The 18,518-nt window shown below is 32.0% G+C and overlaps 4 protein-coding genes across 4 annotated transcripts; 2 read left to right on the forward strand and 2 right to left on the reverse strand.

The window, feature by feature from the left end:
• The first annotated feature begins 1,042 nt into the window (after positions 1-1,042).
• On the forward strand, positions 1,043-6,827 carry Tsp_00179 (formin 2 Domain protein). The gene is made up of 25 exons (XM_003375946.1): positions 1,043-1,120; positions 1,181-1,261; positions 1,309-1,415; positions 1,960-2,043; positions 2,123-2,297; positions 2,370-2,446; positions 2,508-2,601; positions 2,666-2,743; positions 2,837-2,947; positions 3,008-3,157; positions 3,251-3,352; positions 3,411-3,711; positions 3,769-3,858; positions 3,920-4,044; positions 4,103-4,271; positions 4,405-4,485; positions 4,779-4,906; positions 4,970-5,047; positions 5,108-5,344; positions 5,415-5,547; positions 5,610-5,776; positions 6,028-6,066; positions 6,136-6,304; positions 6,509-6,523; positions 6,721-6,827. The coding sequence occupies exons 1-25, from the start codon at positions 1,043-1,045 to the stop codon at positions 6,825-6,827; spliced, it is 2,976 nt and encodes a 991-aa protein (XP_003375994.1).
• Positions 6,828-7,334: 507 nt separating this feature from the next.
• Tsp_00178 (sarcoglycan complex subunit protein) lies at positions 7,335-9,445 on the reverse strand. The gene is made up of 5 exons (XM_003375947.1): positions 9,245-9,445; positions 8,065-8,298; positions 7,803-8,003; positions 7,590-7,721; positions 7,335-7,529 (listed from the first exon to the last, which is right to left on the reverse strand). The coding sequence occupies exons 1-5, from the start codon at positions 9,443-9,445 to the stop codon at positions 7,335-7,337; spliced, it is 963 nt and encodes a 320-aa protein (XP_003375995.1).
• A 698-nt stretch (positions 9,446-10,143) lies between these two features.
• On the reverse strand, positions 10,144-14,000 carry Tsp_00177 (probable ATP-dependent RNA helicase DHX37). The gene is made up of 5 exons (XM_003375948.1): positions 13,752-14,000; positions 13,330-13,430; positions 13,000-13,193; positions 12,067-12,947; positions 10,144-12,030 (listed from the first exon to the last, which is right to left on the reverse strand). Exons 1-5 carry the CDS (start codon positions 13,998-14,000, stop codon positions 10,144-10,146), a joined length of 3,312 nt encoding a protein of 1,103 aa, XP_003375996.1.
• A 1,396-nt stretch (positions 14,001-15,396) lies between these two features.
• Tsp_00176 (apoptosis regulator protein, Bcl-2 family) lies at positions 15,397-17,548 on the forward strand. The gene is made up of 2 exons (XM_003375949.1): positions 15,397-15,880; positions 17,382-17,548. The coding sequence occupies exons 1-2, from the start codon at positions 15,397-15,399 to the stop codon at positions 17,546-17,548; spliced, it is 651 nt and encodes a 216-aa protein (XP_003375997.1).
• The last annotated feature ends 970 nt before the right edge of the window (positions 17,549-18,518 follow it).

The raw sequence follows: 18,518 nt of genomic DNA on the forward strand, positions 1-18,518 counted from the left end.
TAAAGTTATAATGAAAAATATGCATTTGAGATTTGTTTCATTGTTGAATAATTGTTATTGTTTGTATATTTTGGAATGATAATATAGAACTATAATATACTAATATTTTATTTCAAATATCAGTATTTTGTTTTCATTAATTTTAAAGATCCTATCATTCAGTCTTGCAGTGAAGTGTTTCCTGGGGGATTGTATGTTTGAAAGTTGGAAAATTTTTCAGTTATTAAAATGCAAGCAGTGAATCGCTTTGAGAATTCACCAACAGACAGACTGTGTTTCTATTTATGAAATTTATCGTTAATGTTGACAATGATGATGCAGAAAATTTGCAATATTATATACACTTTACATTTTATTGCATTCAAATGAGCATTCTTTATAATACGACGGGCGACCATCGACTGAACTTGTTCACTTTGTGTTTGAAATTATCACCATTTGCTTTGTTACGTGGTATCTGATTTTGTCATTTTGCTAGCATTCATTGATTTTACAGTTGTTATTAAATCAAAAAATTAAAATTTACATACAATTCGTTTTAATTTATTCCTATTATTTACCATCTACAAATTACATTTCTGTTTGAAATATATAATTGCTGATTTTTATAGAAAATATTATATGCTGAATTGAAATTATCTCTGATTTGTTGTAAAATATTGGATTTTAATTTCACTCCAAATAAAATGCATCACTGATTGTATTGCTTATTGAAGCCAGATTTACATCTAATAATGTTTACTAATAATGCAGTTTAAAAAGATAATAATAATAATAATAAATCTCTACTTTAGCTTTCTTCTTTTCACTTTGTTTTTTTAAATTAACGAAATACAATAAAAACAACTTAATTTATACCAAAAAAAACATTTAAATAAAGTTAATTTTTGAAATGATAATAATAAATGGCTTACATAATTTTTTGATATATATTAATTTTATCAACCAGTGATGTACGTAAAAAGTTGAATAAATAAATTGAATGATCAGTGAACTAATTCTATCAAGTCACAACAATCAATTTTTGACTTTTTAGAAAAAGATGGATTTACCTCCACAGAAAGCCAAGATTTTGCGTGGTTACGATTTCAGCAAAAAATGGGAATTAGTTTGTGATCAGGTATATCATAAATATATATTTTTTTATTTTATTTGATTTTTGGTTTTGATATTTTATTAGGAAAAATTTATCGAACAAGGTTCTCCGAAATTGTATCTGGACAAGCTTCGCAGTTATTTAGATCCAAAGGGATCTAAAAAGGTTAAACTGTTTTATTATTATTTTTCTGCTAACTAATTAATTTTTAGAAGAAAAAATCGACTCCGGATGACAGATCTACAGTGGTGCTGCGACATTTGGAAATTTCACTTCGTACAAACAGCATTGAGTATGGTGTTGTTGATTCACTTATTTTGTTTAATTATGGAAGAATTATGCAAATGAGGCTTCAATTGAAAATACGTTATAGTCAGTCTATATAATTGATAATATAATCTACTTCTAAGCGAATTGACATCATATTCTTTATATTGATGAATCTGAATAGAAAATGAATTTGTTTTTTTTTTAATTTTTGAAAAAAAAATCTAATGATAGGCATTACATATAATTGACCGAAGTTGATTGAAATTCACGTTTTTAATTACAAAATTTTGCTAGGTTAAAACTTTCGTATTCTTTGACAATGACAGATTGGAACAAAAATCTAAGCTAAACAACAATCATCAGTTATTTAATTCGTTTTATTTTGTGATACAATGAAACGTTTAAAAAAATTGAAAATTTTTTGCACATTTCTTTTTTTAATAATTATTCTTCGACGTTACGTTGTTAATGAGAATCTCGTTTATTTTGTTTTATTTTATTTTATTTCAATGAAGATGAAGTGAAATTATCATTTAAAGAAAATAAAACAGTTCTTTTAATTTAATGTTTTAATGTTTAATTTTCTGTTTTAGTTGGGTGCGCGAATTTCTCAATGATGAAAATAAAGGTTTGGAGACACTTGTGAGATATCTCCAATATATACAAGATACCAGGGGGTTTCAGTAAGATTTTACAATTTCAAACATTTGGTGAACACAGACTGATGCACAATAATTTTGTCTTTGCTTTATTTAGACCATTATCCGATCGTTCTTCTCTATCTGATTCTTTGCCAGGCTCATCTACGCCAAAATCCGGTGATAGTTTAAAACGGTTTCGAAGTACTCCTACCAGCCGAAATCTTCTCGGTGATCCTGAAGATGACATTCACATTTGCATACAGTGTCTTCGAGCTATTATGAATAATACTGTAAATGAATACTTTTTCCATATTGAATTTGCTAGTGCTAATCAATTATTGTGAAACATATTTTTATTCCAGCATGGTTTGAATGTCGTCTTCAACGACAGCGAAGCTATATATTGTTTGGTTAAAAGCATCCTGCATCCAAGCCTGAGGTAGCTTAGTCGTTTTTCTTCAATAGTATTTTTAAATTTTACAATATTTACTGCTGTTTAGAACAAAGGCGTTAGTTTTGATTCTTCTAGCCGCAATATGTTTAGTCAACGGTGGTCATGCACTAATTACTCGGGCTTTTGATCGTTTCAGAAGAGTAACACTTCAAAATTGTCATAGCTGTTTGTTTGCAGTTACTAATTTTCAATAATTATTTTTAGGAATTCAATGAAGAACGACGATTTCAAACCTTGTTTTCATACTTTAAAGATTATGAACATTTTCATGTAGATTTTATGGTAAGCATCATTTTAAAGTTATGTTTAATTAATTTTTTTTAAAATATATGTAAGTTGTTGTGTAGAGGATGATATTAATGAGTGTTTTTTTAGGTTGCATGTATGCAGTTTATTAATATAATAGTGAATTCTGTGGAAAATATGAATTATCGCGTTTTCTTACAAGAAGAATTTCGTATGCTAGGTTTCAATGATTATCTTGAGGTGGGTAGATATTTTTTTATTTGTCATGAATGTTTTTACACATACTAGTTGTTGTTTTAGAAGCTGAAACTTACTGAATGTGAAGGTTTGTTGGTACAAATTAATGCATATTGTGAAAATATATACAACGTTGATCAGTTGTTGGAAGACAGCGAACAAAAAATACAGCTCTTGCAAAGAGTAGAAGAAATTGAAACTGAACTTTCATGCGTAATTTATTTATACATTTATTTATTCGTTTACTGAATGATCGAATTAAATATTATCTTTTTACTGTACTCGATTTACTGTTTATTTTTTAAGGCACATGATAAAAACGTGGAATTAGAAGTCGAATACGCGGCACGCTTGAAGGTTCTAGATTGCAGACTTTCAGAAGTTATAGAAGAGAGGGATCATTTTATGGTATATTTATTGTTTTTTCTTTTGGTGCACTTTTATTTGACATTTTATTATTTATTAGAATTTGCATAAAAAATCTGACAGTGAATTGACGACACTGCGGAAAACGCTTAATGAAAAAGAACAAGAAGTGCAGAAGCAAGCAGTAAAATTAGAAGATGCTATGAAAGAGCTTACTTTATTGCATAAGAGCAAAACAAGTCGACCGCCATCGATTGTAGCAAATGATATCTCGACACAAGGTGATACTGTTGATTTAGCTGTGGATACATCTGCAAAGGCTTTATCACCTCCTCCCCCACCACCTCCTCCTCCTCCTCCTCCACCGCCAATGAATCGTACAGCTTCTCCTGCTGTTTTAAGTAAGTTGTTTTAATTTTCAATTTTACTTTTTATTTTATACGTACTGTACCTTATAGTACCTCCTCCTCCTCCACCTCCACTAGCGGCAAATGGATTTCCTTCTTTTTCACCGAATAATCCTTCATTGCCAACGCCCAACACTGGAAGTGAGTTTGTTGAGTAATCTTTTTTTAATTGTTCATACATCACTGTGAATTATCCATTAAGACATGACGATAAAGAGGCGAATACAAACTAAATACAAGCTGCCTACATTAAATTGGGTAGCTTTGAGGCCGAATCAAGTGAAAGGAACAGTTTTCAGTGAACTTGATGATGAAATAGTCTCCAGCGTATGTTTTACACAAATTTGCGATACTATTGAACACATATAGTGGTGATGTTTTGCAGAAAATCGATTTTGACGCTTTCGAAGAGCTGTTCAAACTCGGTCCAGGTCTGATGAAAGACGAAAGTGTTTCAAATAACAAATTAAATGTTAGTAATGGTGGAACTCCGCAAACAACTGCAACGATAAAGAAGAAATCACTTTTGGATACAAAACGGTTGCAAAATTTGGGTAAATGACAGTTTATCATGTTGAATGAGTATTGTTGTTGTGCGCACATATATTTTGACGCATGTTTTACACATTTTTGTTGCACATCTATGGTAAATTATAGATTAATAATAATAAAAAATATCTCGTAAAGTTATCCACAATGTGTCATCATTGTTGAAGTTATTTCAAGTTGCTCGAAGTGGTTGGTGCATGAGAATTGTCATAATGTTTAGTAATTGCAATAAAACAAAAAGAGAATTTAAAAAGTCATTGAATAAAAGCAATAAAATTATTGAATGTCTGAGAATATGAATTCGTAATTTTTGACTTATGATATAGATTTTTTAGAATTTTCTTTAAAACTGACAAGCATGCATATGTAGACTTGCACAGCATGGAACCTCTTGTTTTTAATTTTTTTCTTTTATGAAAGAATTTTTATTGAGCTTTCAATGATGTGCCGTAAGAAATAGAATGAAATGAAGTTCTATTTGTTCTTTATCGATGCAGTGAATTTTATTGCAGGTATAACAAAAAGAAAATTGGCAATGGAACCTGCTGCGATAATGAAAGCTTTGAATAGTTTTGATCTTAGCGCACTTTCTGCGGAAAAAGTGGAAATTCTGCTGAGAATAATACCTACAGCAGAAGAGGTGAAAAGCAATTTTTTATTTATTTGGAATGAAAATTTTCCTTTACTTATTTAATTTTTTAAGATCAAATCTTACAAAGAATATGAACAGTCCAAGCAACCCATGGACATGCTTTGTGAGGAAGATATTTTCATGATTGGGGTGAGTAATATTACATATGTATATATATATAGTATAGCAGTGAATTGTGTTTTTGTTTAGTTGTCACGAATTGAACGATTGTCTCAGAAATTGCAAATTATGAGTTTTATGGGTAATTTTTCCGATTCGGTGAGCACAATTCTTCCCGTTTTGGATAGTGTTATCGCAGCAGCGGAATCTCTGCGAAATGCGAAAAAACTGTGGAAAGTTTTGGAAATTATTCTTGCCTTTGGAAACTATATGAACAGTTCGAAGAAAGGCGGGATTTATGGATTCAGAGTACAATCTTTGGAAACAGTATGACGAATGATGCATCATAATTTGAATTCACCTTGTTATTATTATTATTTAAATGATCATTTTACAGTTACCATTTCTGAAATCACCTCACAACAAGTCGATTAGTTTATTGCACATACTGTCAGAGACTATAAGAAATAAATTTCCAGAATTGCTCAGCTTTCCCCAAGAACTCGAAGCTGTGGAAAAAGTTTCTTCAGGTTTTGAAATTATTGTCTTTTTTTAATTATGTAAAAGTAACTTTTTAAATAATATTTTTTAGTTTCATTGGAATCTGTTCTTGGTGATGTGAATGAATTAGAAAAAGGATACGAGTTGGTTAAAAAAGAATGCACTTTGCGTGGAGAATCTGTAACAGCTTTGACGAATTTTAAAGCTCTGATTGAACAAGAAATGCTTCAGTTGCGCACTAGCGCCAAAAAGGCAACCGTAAGCGTTCAGTTTTAGCTCTTTCAAAAATTAAATTATACGGATCTGGAATGGTTAAATTTAATTTTGTTCACTTTATTTTTCCCTTAGGAATCATTCAGAGATTGCGTAGAATTTTACGGAGAAAGTGTACAGAGCACAATACCAAATACATTTTTTGGTTATTTTTCAAATTTTATAAGAAATTGGAAGGTGCGAATGTTTTTTGTTAGTTGCTAGTTCAATTTACAACAATTCTATTTAAATCTTAGCAAGCAGACGGTGAAAATCTTGCCAAGTGGAAAGCAGAGGTAATTTTGGCATTATAATTGACGTTTGTTTTCAATTTTTTGAACCACTTTTGGTTGTTTCGTTTCCAGGAGAGGAAAAGGGCGTTGGCGATCAACGGTTCTAATTCCGGTGATGCGAAGACGAAATTGCTGCCTGCTGAATCGCAAAGCAAAAGTTTGGTCAATTCGCGTAAAGATTCGTCATGGAAAAGAGATCCAGAAGAAATGGGCATGGGCATCCTTGACGATATTATTTTGGGTATGTTTCCCGAAGTCAGTCAGTTGTTTGTCAAAAGGAACCGTGGCTGTTTGTCTTCTTTGTCTCTTGATGTGCATTGTAACTGAAAAAAAAATTTTTTTCTTTGCTTTAGTTAAAAAATGATCTTGAAGTGTTTTTTCTTCTTTTTACAATTCCACCTATGCAAATTATTATAATTTATGAAAATTGTTGTTTTATTTGCAGTTCGACGTAAGAAGAGTTTGTGAAAATGGAAAAAACAATTTTTCAGAAACAGATAAAAATTTGAAAAGTTTTAGTAGTAATAATTCACAACAGTTAAGAATGATATACAAATGTATGCGTTGAACATTATTTAACTGCATATATATATGGCAATTTTTGAGCTTTCTCTTTTTTTTTCAAATAGTCTGCATTTGCATATATTTTATTTGTAGATATTACACGAGAGCCGTACAGAGATACGCCCGCGAAGAGAACGAAAAATTGCAAATCTGCTGAAATATCAGAAGTGAATCGCAATCGACTTTCAATGGGTAGATGAAACAGAATTTTTTTTCCCTTTTTAATTCAGTATGGTAAGCGCGCGGTATTGAATCGTCAAATTTTGTTCTCATTCGCACGTTATTATTTTTAATTCTTTTTCTCCCTTCCCCTTCTCATGTTATTGCATATTATTTTCTACTCTCTTACTTCCCCTTTCTTCATTCATGTCTTCTCACGTTCAACTCAGTGATATTTGTAAATTTGTCTTGCTTACCAAAGGTGTTGTTAAACAGAAAAAAATTTGTTTTTTGCTTATGCTTTTATTATATTGTTTCTCGCCACTGATCAACTGTTCTCTTGTGTTTCTTCTTCTTCTTCTTCTCTTGTGGTTGCGTCATTTTGTGCCTTAAAAGCTGTTGTTAATCAGTTGCTTGCTTGCTTGCTTGTATATTTAATGGAGAAAAAAAATTTTTTTTTAATTTCCTGGCTTTTCTAGCAACTTGAACGATCAATTTTTACTGATTTCTTTGCGTCTGTCTGTTTTGTGTTAAAAAATTTTTTTTTTCTAAATACACGACTGCAAGCTGCTTGCACAAGGCATGTTGCCTGCGACGGTGAAAAGTCGTCCTGTACCGGCGCATGAGCAAAGTCTTCTTCCTAAAACGTTTGCCCTGAATGAAGGTGAATCTGACAACGGTAAGCGCTGGGCACTGGTCAGGAAAAGACCCTGGCCGGCAGTGAGATTCATTACACCACGATCCTGAAATAGTGGACAATTTTTCAATGGAAAAGGTTTTCATATTGTGTTCATTCAATTTACTCCAGTTTTCAATGTGATCGACTGCGTTGAGCGTATGTTCATGGCCCTCGAAGACAGCAGCGTGCCCTCGTTACCTCGAAAGCTCAAATTTTCAACGTCCAAAGTTAAAGCATTGTCCAATGGAGCTCTTATCTACAAAAAACAGCAAAAAATCCCTCTTCGCGCAAAATGCACAACTTGTTACTGTTATATGTGAATGAAAATTATAATTACTTTTTTAGTTTTTATCAGTTTGGTGGATATCTTTTTGATGTTCTTTTGAAGATGAAGAATTGGCTGCGATGCATCAAATGTTTTGTTCAATGTATTTCGCTCTCTGACGATGAAAGTGTTCACATTTTGCATTCGAATGCGATTTTCGTCTATAATCAAACCGACTGGCAGTGTAGTAGAATTGTTTGTTCTGATGACAATCTGGAAAAAAGTGTTTTCCCTTTAAATCATTATTTATTTAAAAATTTTCAACCAAGCTTACTCTTGCAGCATCCGCATTCAAATCAGTATCTCTGTAACCACCTACAGTACCAGTTTTACTAACCATATGCTGAAAGTACGTTTCAGAAGCAGCAAACTGTACCACAGGTTTTCCATCAACTGTTCGCCCAAATTGCACACCATCCATTCCTTGATTGCCAATTTTCAAAAACATCACCAACAGAATGTTGCACTTCAAAGAAAATTTATTCAAGACAATAACTGATATAATTATCTTAAACAGAAAGGAATTGAACACTTTCAACTTAAATAAATAAATAAATATATATACCTTTCCAAAATACAATATGAAAATCAACATCACTTAAATGCTTTTTCTATTTATCAAGAAAATTTTTCTAATTTTAAAAATTGAAGTAATTTTATTCAATTTTTGTAACTGATGAGTAGAAAAAGCTTCAAATAACAACAAATTATAACGTAAACAACATATACATATTATCCATTTTAATATTTCATTTGAATTCAAGTAATATCTTACCAGTAGAGCATAGTTCTGTACAAACAGTGAGTAATTGATTGAAGTGATGACAAACAAAATTCACAACGCACATGCATAATTTACGCTCAATTTCTCCTGACATCATTTGTTGAATGGTTCAAGTTGAGCACTTCAACTAGGTTCGAAAATTTTATACTTTAGCTTAACCTTGAACAATATTCATGCAAATAAATGTTAATTTCACGCATTTTTCTTCAAGTCATTAATGAGTTTACTCAATTTGTTGCATATAATTATTAGGAACACTTCAGTCGTCGATTCCTTTTCTTCAATTTGCATGTAATTAGTTTTCAAATTCAGTGCATTTTCACCAATCAGTTATTTAATTTCTCTTGACTTGATATTAATATTACTAGATAAGACACGAATTAAATTGAAGACTGTTAATTTATGCAACTTTACAAGAAGACATTTATTTGGCCAAAAAAATATTTCTGAATAAAATTTCAAACCGACTGGAATGATTGATATTTAGCGCGCCATTAAATTGACATCAAAACCTATGATGTTATTTATTGACGTTGTTGTAATTAAGAAAAAGGAATTATCCTTCCAGAAGTGACAATTTTCAAAAGTTACAAATAAATATAATGAAGTTCCATGCATATATATCTTTTTTAATTCAATGAAAATGTTCCACAGAAAATTGAAAACTTACTACGAGATTGACAATTGCTATAAGCCACATTAAACCAACACAAACAAGCAAAGCGATCAGCTTGCGACCCCTGAGACCAACGAGAAGCAAATCTTCTTGCTCCACGTGCAAATCTGAGACTCTTGTATCCAACACATCCTTTCTGCTTGTAGAAGAAGTTGAACAGCATTGTTCTTCTGTGGTTTTTTTGTTCCTTTTCATTTTTTTGAATATTCAGTATTTGTTAAAGAGCAAAATAAAATCAACAACCGAAATTTGTTCACGTTGTGGTTGTTGCCAATTTGCAGCAGTGCAATTCTGAAGAGCACTGACACAAAGAGAACGTTTGTTCCAAACTCAACAGCGGCTGTTTCGCATGTCAGTGCTTATCAGTGAAAAATTTCCAACAGATGGAAGCAATAATATGCGGTTTAACATTTGCCTTCTTTTCTTTCCATCGCATTTTCTTTCTTTCTCTTCATCACATTAGAAATATATAAAACACATCTGAACACATTTACAATGAAACAACACATTTAAAATGTTCATGCATAAAACTTATTTATATAAAACAAAACAAAACAAAAATATAAATAAATAACGCTTGATTTACCAAATTATAAAATAAGAAAAATTTTCTAATGTTGCTAAATTTCTCCTTTTATCACACACCACACTACTGTGTGCAGTGTTCTCAAACATCACTGCATTAAAATAATTCATTCTTTAACTTTCACTTACAACAACTGCACTGTATGTATCAGTAAAACTGTAATTTTAATAATCAGTTTACATACAGTTTTCAAAGTATGCACAACACTGAACTTGATTAATAAATAATATGCGAATAATGTAATGAAAAACAAACTGCGCAATAAAAAAACCAAAGCAAAATTCACAATAAACAAAAAAATGAACATTTATTTATCCAGTGGAGGCCAAATAGACATCACTTCTGCATGCTTCGCTTCAATAAGCCATTCCAGATATTCACTGCGGAGAAATTTTTTTTCCGTCGACCAAACGCGTATCAAATCTGCTTTGCTTGATATTTTCCCGTTAACCAAAGCTCTGAGGAATCTGTCGGTTCTGGTCTGAATCTTAGCCCATGGTTTAAAAATAATCGAAGGCGACGTTACAAGATACTTCTTGTAAGCTTGCAACTTTGAAAATACATTTCCATTCAAAAATTCCACCGCCAAATATCGGTAATAATCTAAATTTTCCGCATGTTTCACTTGCAAGCGTGACAAAAACCAACCGCTAACGCCATACGTACAATCTACGATACAAGTGATACAGTCTTGCTCAGCACTGTAGTGAGGTTGTATAGTTTTCAGTGGTTCACCAAAATGACAATAACCTTTAGCAAGTTTTGGCAACCAATCTGGCTCAATAGCTAATACATTTATCATACATTTCTTTTCATTGCACCCGTCGATCACTTCTTGATAAACAACCCATTCTGGTTGTAATTTTACCAATGTTGAACTCGGATGAATCCAAAGATGATCTTTGATTACAGAAGATGAGTAAGCAATTCTATTATTATTGCTTACTGCATCGTTTCTTCGTGCTACATTATCACACAACCCAATTAATAACAACTGTCTCAGCAAAATCATTCGTTCAGAATTTGGAATTTCTAATTTCTGATCTAAAGTCAAATCGATCCCAGGAAATATTAAATTAATCATATTCGTCAACTGACGTCGTAATTTGCGAATTTCCAACAGCGCTTTCATTCGAATGCTGTACGATTTACAAACTCCTGACAAGTTGTTACTTTTCTCAGCCAACAGTACACTTTGAAGCATCACCCCAAAATCGCCCATCAACAGTGATTGGCCTTGCCCAGCTAAATCACGTCTGCAGTTCAAGCATGCTTTGATACGCTTTTTCTTTTCTTCCACGTTCGGGGCAGAAATACTGCTGGGATTAATTAAAACTTCTCTCACAGAAAGAGCTGCCACCAAGCAAACAGCGTGGGCTAGCAAATTTCTTTGACACGCAAGGGATAACATTTTCCCATAACGTGGAGCTAATGGAAACAAAGCAACACTTCGACCAAGATTCGTAATCTTTGTCACTTCTTTTCCTTTGCAATCAACCTGCCTTTCCAACAAATCCAATTTCAATAATCTCTCTTCGGAAGCTTGCAACGCTTCAACACTTAACGGTGACGGAAATGGAAAATTTTGAACTCTTAGTATATTCATCGATTTCATTTGTAATACTAAGTCATCTGGAGGTTTAGTCAAAATTTCCGGTGTCGAATATTTCTCAAATTCATTGTACACAGCAGATGAGTACAGACGATAGCAGTGGCCAGGAGCTACACGACCGGCTCGACCTGCACGCTGATCTGCAGACGCTTTCGATATCCAGTGAACTACAAATTTAGAAATCCCTGTCACTGGATCGTATAAGCGCACTTTCTCTTTGCCTGTATCCACAACATAACGCACGTTTGGAATTGTAATTGAAGTTTCAGCTACGTTTGTAGAAATAATACAAAGTCGACATCCTTCTGGAATTGGTTCGAAAATTCTTGCCTGTTTTTTGCTTTCCATCAGTGAATACAATGGCAAACAGTATAATGGAATCTCTTCATTTTTCAGATCTGAAAGTATAATATCATCTTTTGGCTCAACAGTGTCGAACAGATCTAAATCCGGTGCATCCATTTCATTCAAATCTACTTTATCATCAGCCGGAATTATGTAATCATCCAAGTTGATTACAGTGTCGTTTCTTGGTCTATAATTTTCACGCTTTCTCTTAGACTTCATAGAAAAATTCCGACGCTGAAACTTTTCACTAGAATTATTATCAATTTTAACTATTCCTTCCATTGGAAAAGTTTTCTTCAACCAACTGACCAATGTGTAAACTTCTTGTTGACCAGATACAAATACTAGTATAGCACCTTCTGGCAAAAGACGATGCACCTGACATACCTTCCTGAATGCAGCTGCTAAATAATCTTCATCCGTATGACGATTGAAGTATACTGTTACTGGATACTGACGAGAAGAAACATGAATGACACGAGGCGTTTGCTTAAAAAGTTTAGGTGACAAAAAGTCTTCCACTCTTAAAGTAGCTGACATGATAACAAGATGCAGCTTATCGTTGCGCTTTTGCCGTAACAGAATAATTCTGGAGAGCAAACCAATCAAAATGTCACTATACATGCTTCTTTCATGAGCCTCGTCAATCAAAATAGCTGAATAATTACTGAGCAAAAAATCTTTCTGTATTTCCCTCAATAATACACCATCAGTCATGAATTTCACTTTCGTATGTTCAGTAGTGTTTCCTTCAAACCGAATTTGGTAAGAAACAACATCAACACCAACGTTCATTTCTTCAGCCACCCGTTTGGACATACTTATCGCAGCAACACGACGAGGTTCAGTTATTCCAATTATTTTACCATTCAGTGCCATACCTGCTTCATACAAAAATTGTGGCACTTGAGTTGTTTTTCCAGAGCCAGTTTCACCGCATATAATTACAACGGGGCATTCTTTAATTGCTTCCATGATCACCTGCTCTTCTGCAACAACAGGCAGTTTCAACCTCTGCTTTTCTATATCCGGTTGACGATAAATCGGAACATAAGTGGCAGTTTTGTTGTTTACCAACTTCAGACTTTGCTTGTTTTCAATAACGGATGAAACTGTACTTTCAGCACTGACAGCTAACTTTACACTTTGTTCTTGACAAAGAAGAAAATTATTATGCATCAATAAAACAAACAACTCGCTTACCTTGAACAGAAATGTCAGCATTGGAAATATTATTTTGAACATACTCATGATTATCATGCTCAGATTTTTCATTTTCAGCTGAAGTTTCTGTTTCAAAATACTGAATAAGATTATTATTGACAAAGTTTCCATTTTCCGCAGGGTAGTTAAGCTCTTCTGACTGTATCTTTTCATCAAATTTCAAATCACTCTTTCTAAAATTAGCATGATAAAATTTTACTATATGCTATACTATAAACAGTATATATATATATATAGGTAAAGATGTCTGGACATAAAACTAAATAACTGATCATTATATAATAAAATATTGCTCACTGTAAATCATACCTTCTCTTCAATTTTTCGTGCAGTCCAGAAACTGAATTCAACAATTTCATTTCCTCATCGCTTATTTTCCATCGACTAAGCTTCTCGTATATCACATTTCTCTAAATTAATTTTTATGACATATTTTAAGCATTTTGCTTAAATAAAACACCACATGCTTATAAGGAAAAGCGGTTACATAAACTTCAATGATACAGTTGCTCATAAATGATGTTTTAATTGTTCGCCTTTGAAATGTATCAAAAATACACTTATACACAAAAAAGTAACAAAAAATAATGTGAAGGAACTAAACAAGTATAATTAAGATAAGTTTGAAAGTATCTGCATGACTATTTCATTAAAAAATATTAAAACATTTTCTTAGTGGAGAACATTTAAAACAAAATGAGCCAGTTTCTTCAATATCTACAAATACTTACATCGACATTTTTTCTTTTACGTGACAAAATTTTTTTTAATTCCTTTGCTTTCTTCTTCGAAATGCATTTGGCTTTTAATTTCTTTTTCGTCGATATATTCACTCCTTTGATTGAGGCATCTTTATTTGATTTGTTGACCTGTTTTTTTCGTGGTTCCAGAACAAAAGCATTGCTGGTATCGTGGGCTAAGATATACGTTGGTTCTTCTGACATAATCTCTCCTATATTAAACGAAATTTGCCTGCTCATTATATTAAAAAATCATCAAAAACTATCTGAAGCAATTTTTGTTTTCTTTTTACAGTACTCATTTAATTACCTGTGTTTTTTATTATAGCAAAAATATTTGCTCAAAAACGAAAAATACGGTAATAAATAATAAAAACAAGAACTAATTTTAAAAATAATTTTTGAGCATCGATTTTTAATAAACTTTCACATACTATACTTTTATCTAGTGTCATATGACATCTGCACATGACAATTGCTAAAATTAAAACACACATCAGTGATTACAGCGGTAACATATCAGATATAATTAAAAACTCAGTCAAGCAATTACTAATTCAAAAATTTATTAATAATAAGGGAAAAATTACAAGTTTGATTAAATGAAAATTTATACTACTTGACATACTGTATACTGACGTTTCAAAACAAACAAGTACTGTATATTGGGAAGTTTCAAAATTAAATACAAACGACATGATTTTTTCTGTTTTTTCCTTATTATTACAAATAAATATATTTTTTATTATAAAAATTGATTTTTATTTATTATTAAATGCTTAAAAAATAAATTATATCAAAAATAACTGGTGCTTTTTACTGGTGAATACCATGATATTATTGAAAGTTAGCTAATCAACGTTATGACTAATAAAGCATTTTAAATAAAATTTTGACTATAAAAAATAATAAATATTTTGTTAATAGGACTTATTAAATCAGTTGTAACATTTTGAAATTAAACATTAAAATGTGATTTTCAGGCATTATTTTGATAAGCACAACTTACAGTATGTCGTTGTTCAAACTGTGTTGCTGACTGTCTTTGCTGAATTCTCGGTATTTTTAATTTGTTATTTGTCGGGTTAGTTTATGTTAACAGATGAGTCTTTTTAAAGGGAGTATTATTTTAAAGGTTGAAGCTTGCTCAATCGTTTTACATTTCGTGAAAACGATTTCAGAGCACAATCATCTTATCAATCGGTTATGCTGTTGTTACTTTGTTATCGGTGTTAATTGAATTGTCTGTAAAGGTTTGTATGTTGTGTATGATGCTTAAAAAGGGAGAGGTTTTTTTTGCTTCTAATATTCTAAGCATATTTCTTAACACCGATCGCAGCTTTCCACATTTATTCATCTACATTCTTCCACTGACGAAAAGCTTTCTACGGTTCGTATTTTTATACGAACGAATTCAGAGGCTCGTCATTTTTCACATAAATTTATCTGCTCATATTCAAACAGCGACCGGTAAAATCAATGAAAGGTTATACTGTTTCGCTGCTCTTCTTTTCAAAGTTCCATTTTCTTCGAATGTGTGGTATTGTTTTTGAAATTTTCTGAATGCTTGTCTTGTTGTATTATTCTTGGCAGTAATTCTTCGTTTTGGTTTTAGGTTGTAATTTATATATTCACGATGGTCCTTCATGATTTTGTCGATGGTGAATGGGTAGGTGAAAGATCAAATTGTTTTGATATAGCAAGAGACGCTGTAGAATCAGAAGCATGCGTCATTGCATGTGATTATATCAATCATCGATTGTTAAAATCGAATTATGTTTGGACCGATTGTCCAGACCTGCCGAAGCCAAATTGTATATCGTTATGTATGCGGACGATGGGTGAAGAATTGGAGCAGCGCTATGAACGCAGCTTCAAAAGCATGAGCGAAACGCTTCAGATTTCGCCAACTACCGCTTATCCGACATTTCTGGCAATATGCGATGAATTGTTCAACGACGGCATACGCTGGGGTCGCATTGTTGCTTTGTACGCTTTTGGCGGAAGTCTTTCTCTTCAGTGCGTCCGTAACAATATGCCAGAATTAGTCAGTAGCATCGCAGATTGGCTGGCAATGTATACTGAGACGCATTTGTCGCAGTGGATCATTGAAAATGGCGGTTGGGTAATTAATATTTCTTTTTTATTTTAATTATCTGTTTTTAACGAAAAAATTTTCAATATGCACCTAGGCATTAATTCTCTGTTAAAGGTCATTATTGCGATCATTTACTTTTGTTTATCCTATATTGATTTGCTATTACTTTTCTATCATTTATCAATTTATCGTAGATAACTAGTTTCCGTAATGCAGTTCGTTTAGCTGTTGGTTAATCTTAGTTTATTTTATATACTCTGAGCAAACAATTGATAAATTATTGAATGTTGAATGAACAGAATGTCCATTGATTTTAGAAAATAGGTTTTCGTTGTTTATTCTAGTCTTCAGCATGTATTAAATTATCGTCACCAATTAATTGTATTTGAGAACTTGAGAATAAAATTACAAATCTTATAGCTAGTATACGTAGGTGTGTGTATGGCAGGTTAAGAAGAAGAATGTTGTTTTTCTTTTCGTATTGCTTTTATTATGCTACAAATGTACGTTAAAGTAGGTCGCCATCTTTTACAGAATGCGAAAGTTTTAGAAGTTCATGAAAAATTTTTTAAATTACACCTTATAACGTATTCTGACACACAGTGAATGTCCATTATCCATTATGAGCTTATAGGAGAGAGAGAAAAAAAAGAAGAGTATGCATGCGACCTAAGTTTTGACATTTCCCATGGAAAACAACAAAGGCCATTCTCTCTGTTTGCAGGGTCAGGGAAACGACACGCACGTTCTTTGCGTACTTTCAGCTATAGAAGAGTATACAGAGTTGGTGGTGTAGTCCAGTTTACTTACCTCGGCCTATAATTTTTTGATTGATCAGCCAGCAGATGTGTCCTCTTAAAGAGTTAGGAGGCCAACCGCAGAAAATCTGTCACAGCAAGATAAGCTTTATTCTATTTCTACTGCCATTATTTTTTGCTCATACGACAACAGCATATGCTGAACATCTGCGAATCAGGCTGAAATTGAAAAATGGCCAACACTTTTCCAAAGCGATGATTTAGAGACAATTCACTTTTTTTAATTGGTTAATTTTGTGCTCCAAAAAGTTTATTTCTAGAGGCAAATTTTTTTTAATTAATTTTTTAAATGATCATTGTAAAGTTTTTTTTATACAAAACAGCAGAACGTTGAAAATTTAGTTCATAACAAAGATGAGGGTTCATTTAGTGCAGTGCAATTGTTGTAAATGGATAGTTTTTGTGTGAAGGTTTGGAAAGGTTTGAAATAGCAAGTTTGACGTGTTTTATTATGTGTAATAGGAATATCCGAATTTTGATTTGAACTTTCTTTTCAACAAACTGGTTCAACAATTTTGAGGTTATATATGTATGTATTGATGATTTTTAACGAACGTAATATTTCTTATTTTGGCAACTGCTAATTTCAATGCTAATTGATTTTATTTATTTAATTTTATTACTATTTTGTTAAACAAAAAAAAAGCTGTAAAAAATTTAATAAATTGATCGTAATAGTTTTGTTGCATTATGTTAAAATTTTAGGAAGGCTTTGTGAAGTTCTATCACGAAAGCTCTGTAAAACAACAGACGTCATACAGAGAGGTGATCGCAAGCGTTGGCGTTGTATGCGCTGCGATTGGAGTGATGGCCATCGGTATAATGATGGCGAAACATTGAATGTGAAGACAAAGTATACAAAAGTAGATTGATTACCAAGTTGCTATAGCAGTACGATAACGAAAAAGTTCATATCCCAGTTTTGTTTTTATTTTACATATATAACAATTTTCAATTTTCACCTACAAACATAAGTTTTCAGCCTTTATAATATCACCCTTTTTTTAAATTAAAAAACATTTGTGTTATTTTCACAAAATAAATGATGCATGTAATATATAGTTAGTAGAATTTTTCTGTACTGTTAGCCACTATTTCGATATTCTGTATTTCATGTCCATGTTATTCTTCTTTTTCGAAAGTACGACCCCTATAATATAATGAAGTTTTATTATTCATTACACGTTATGACTTGAAAAATGCTTTTACATTATAGTTTTCCGCTCTGGTATAACTTTCGGTTTTGCGCGATTGAGTATTTTTAAGAATTCGTCCGTTTTGGAACGCATTCTCGATTGGATGAAGGCCTATGCGAAGTAATAACAGCAACAAATTTGTAAAACAATAACAAACTTTAATTACTTTTGTGCCTTTAATATGATAATGAAGATAACTTCGGAATATACTAAGCAAATCTATTGTATTATCACGTGACGCTTTGCATGTGTGCTTCGGTAATAATACTAAAAAAAATTTACATATACACACATATCTCATTGTGACCTTTTCCTGTTTTGTAATTTAACTTTCATAATACTATGTAATGCTGTTTTTTAAGGTTTTAAGTAAGCAAATTGTGTCACTTAATCGATAAAAATGTTTGTCTGCAAACAGCAATTGTTGACTGAAAATATTTCAGATCATGCACCAAACATTTTTTAAAATATGCTTCCTGTTTTAATTGCATTTTATGTTAAAAAAATATTAACCAATGAAGTGTTCGAATTTAAAATGTAATTCATCACCTCATCACCTTTCTACATTTCTACCTCTAGTGAAAAATCGAGGATTTCGCGATTCGATAGCGTCGATACCAAAGAGTAGCCCCATTCGTTGGAAATA

Source organism: Trichinella spiralis (assembly GCF_000181795.1).
Source record: "Trichinella spiralis strain ISS 195 chromosome Unknown Scfld4, whole genome shotgun sequence".
Taxonomy (NCBI): domain Eukaryota; kingdom Metazoa; phylum Nematoda; class Enoplea; order Trichinellida; family Trichinellidae; genus Trichinella; species Trichinella spiralis.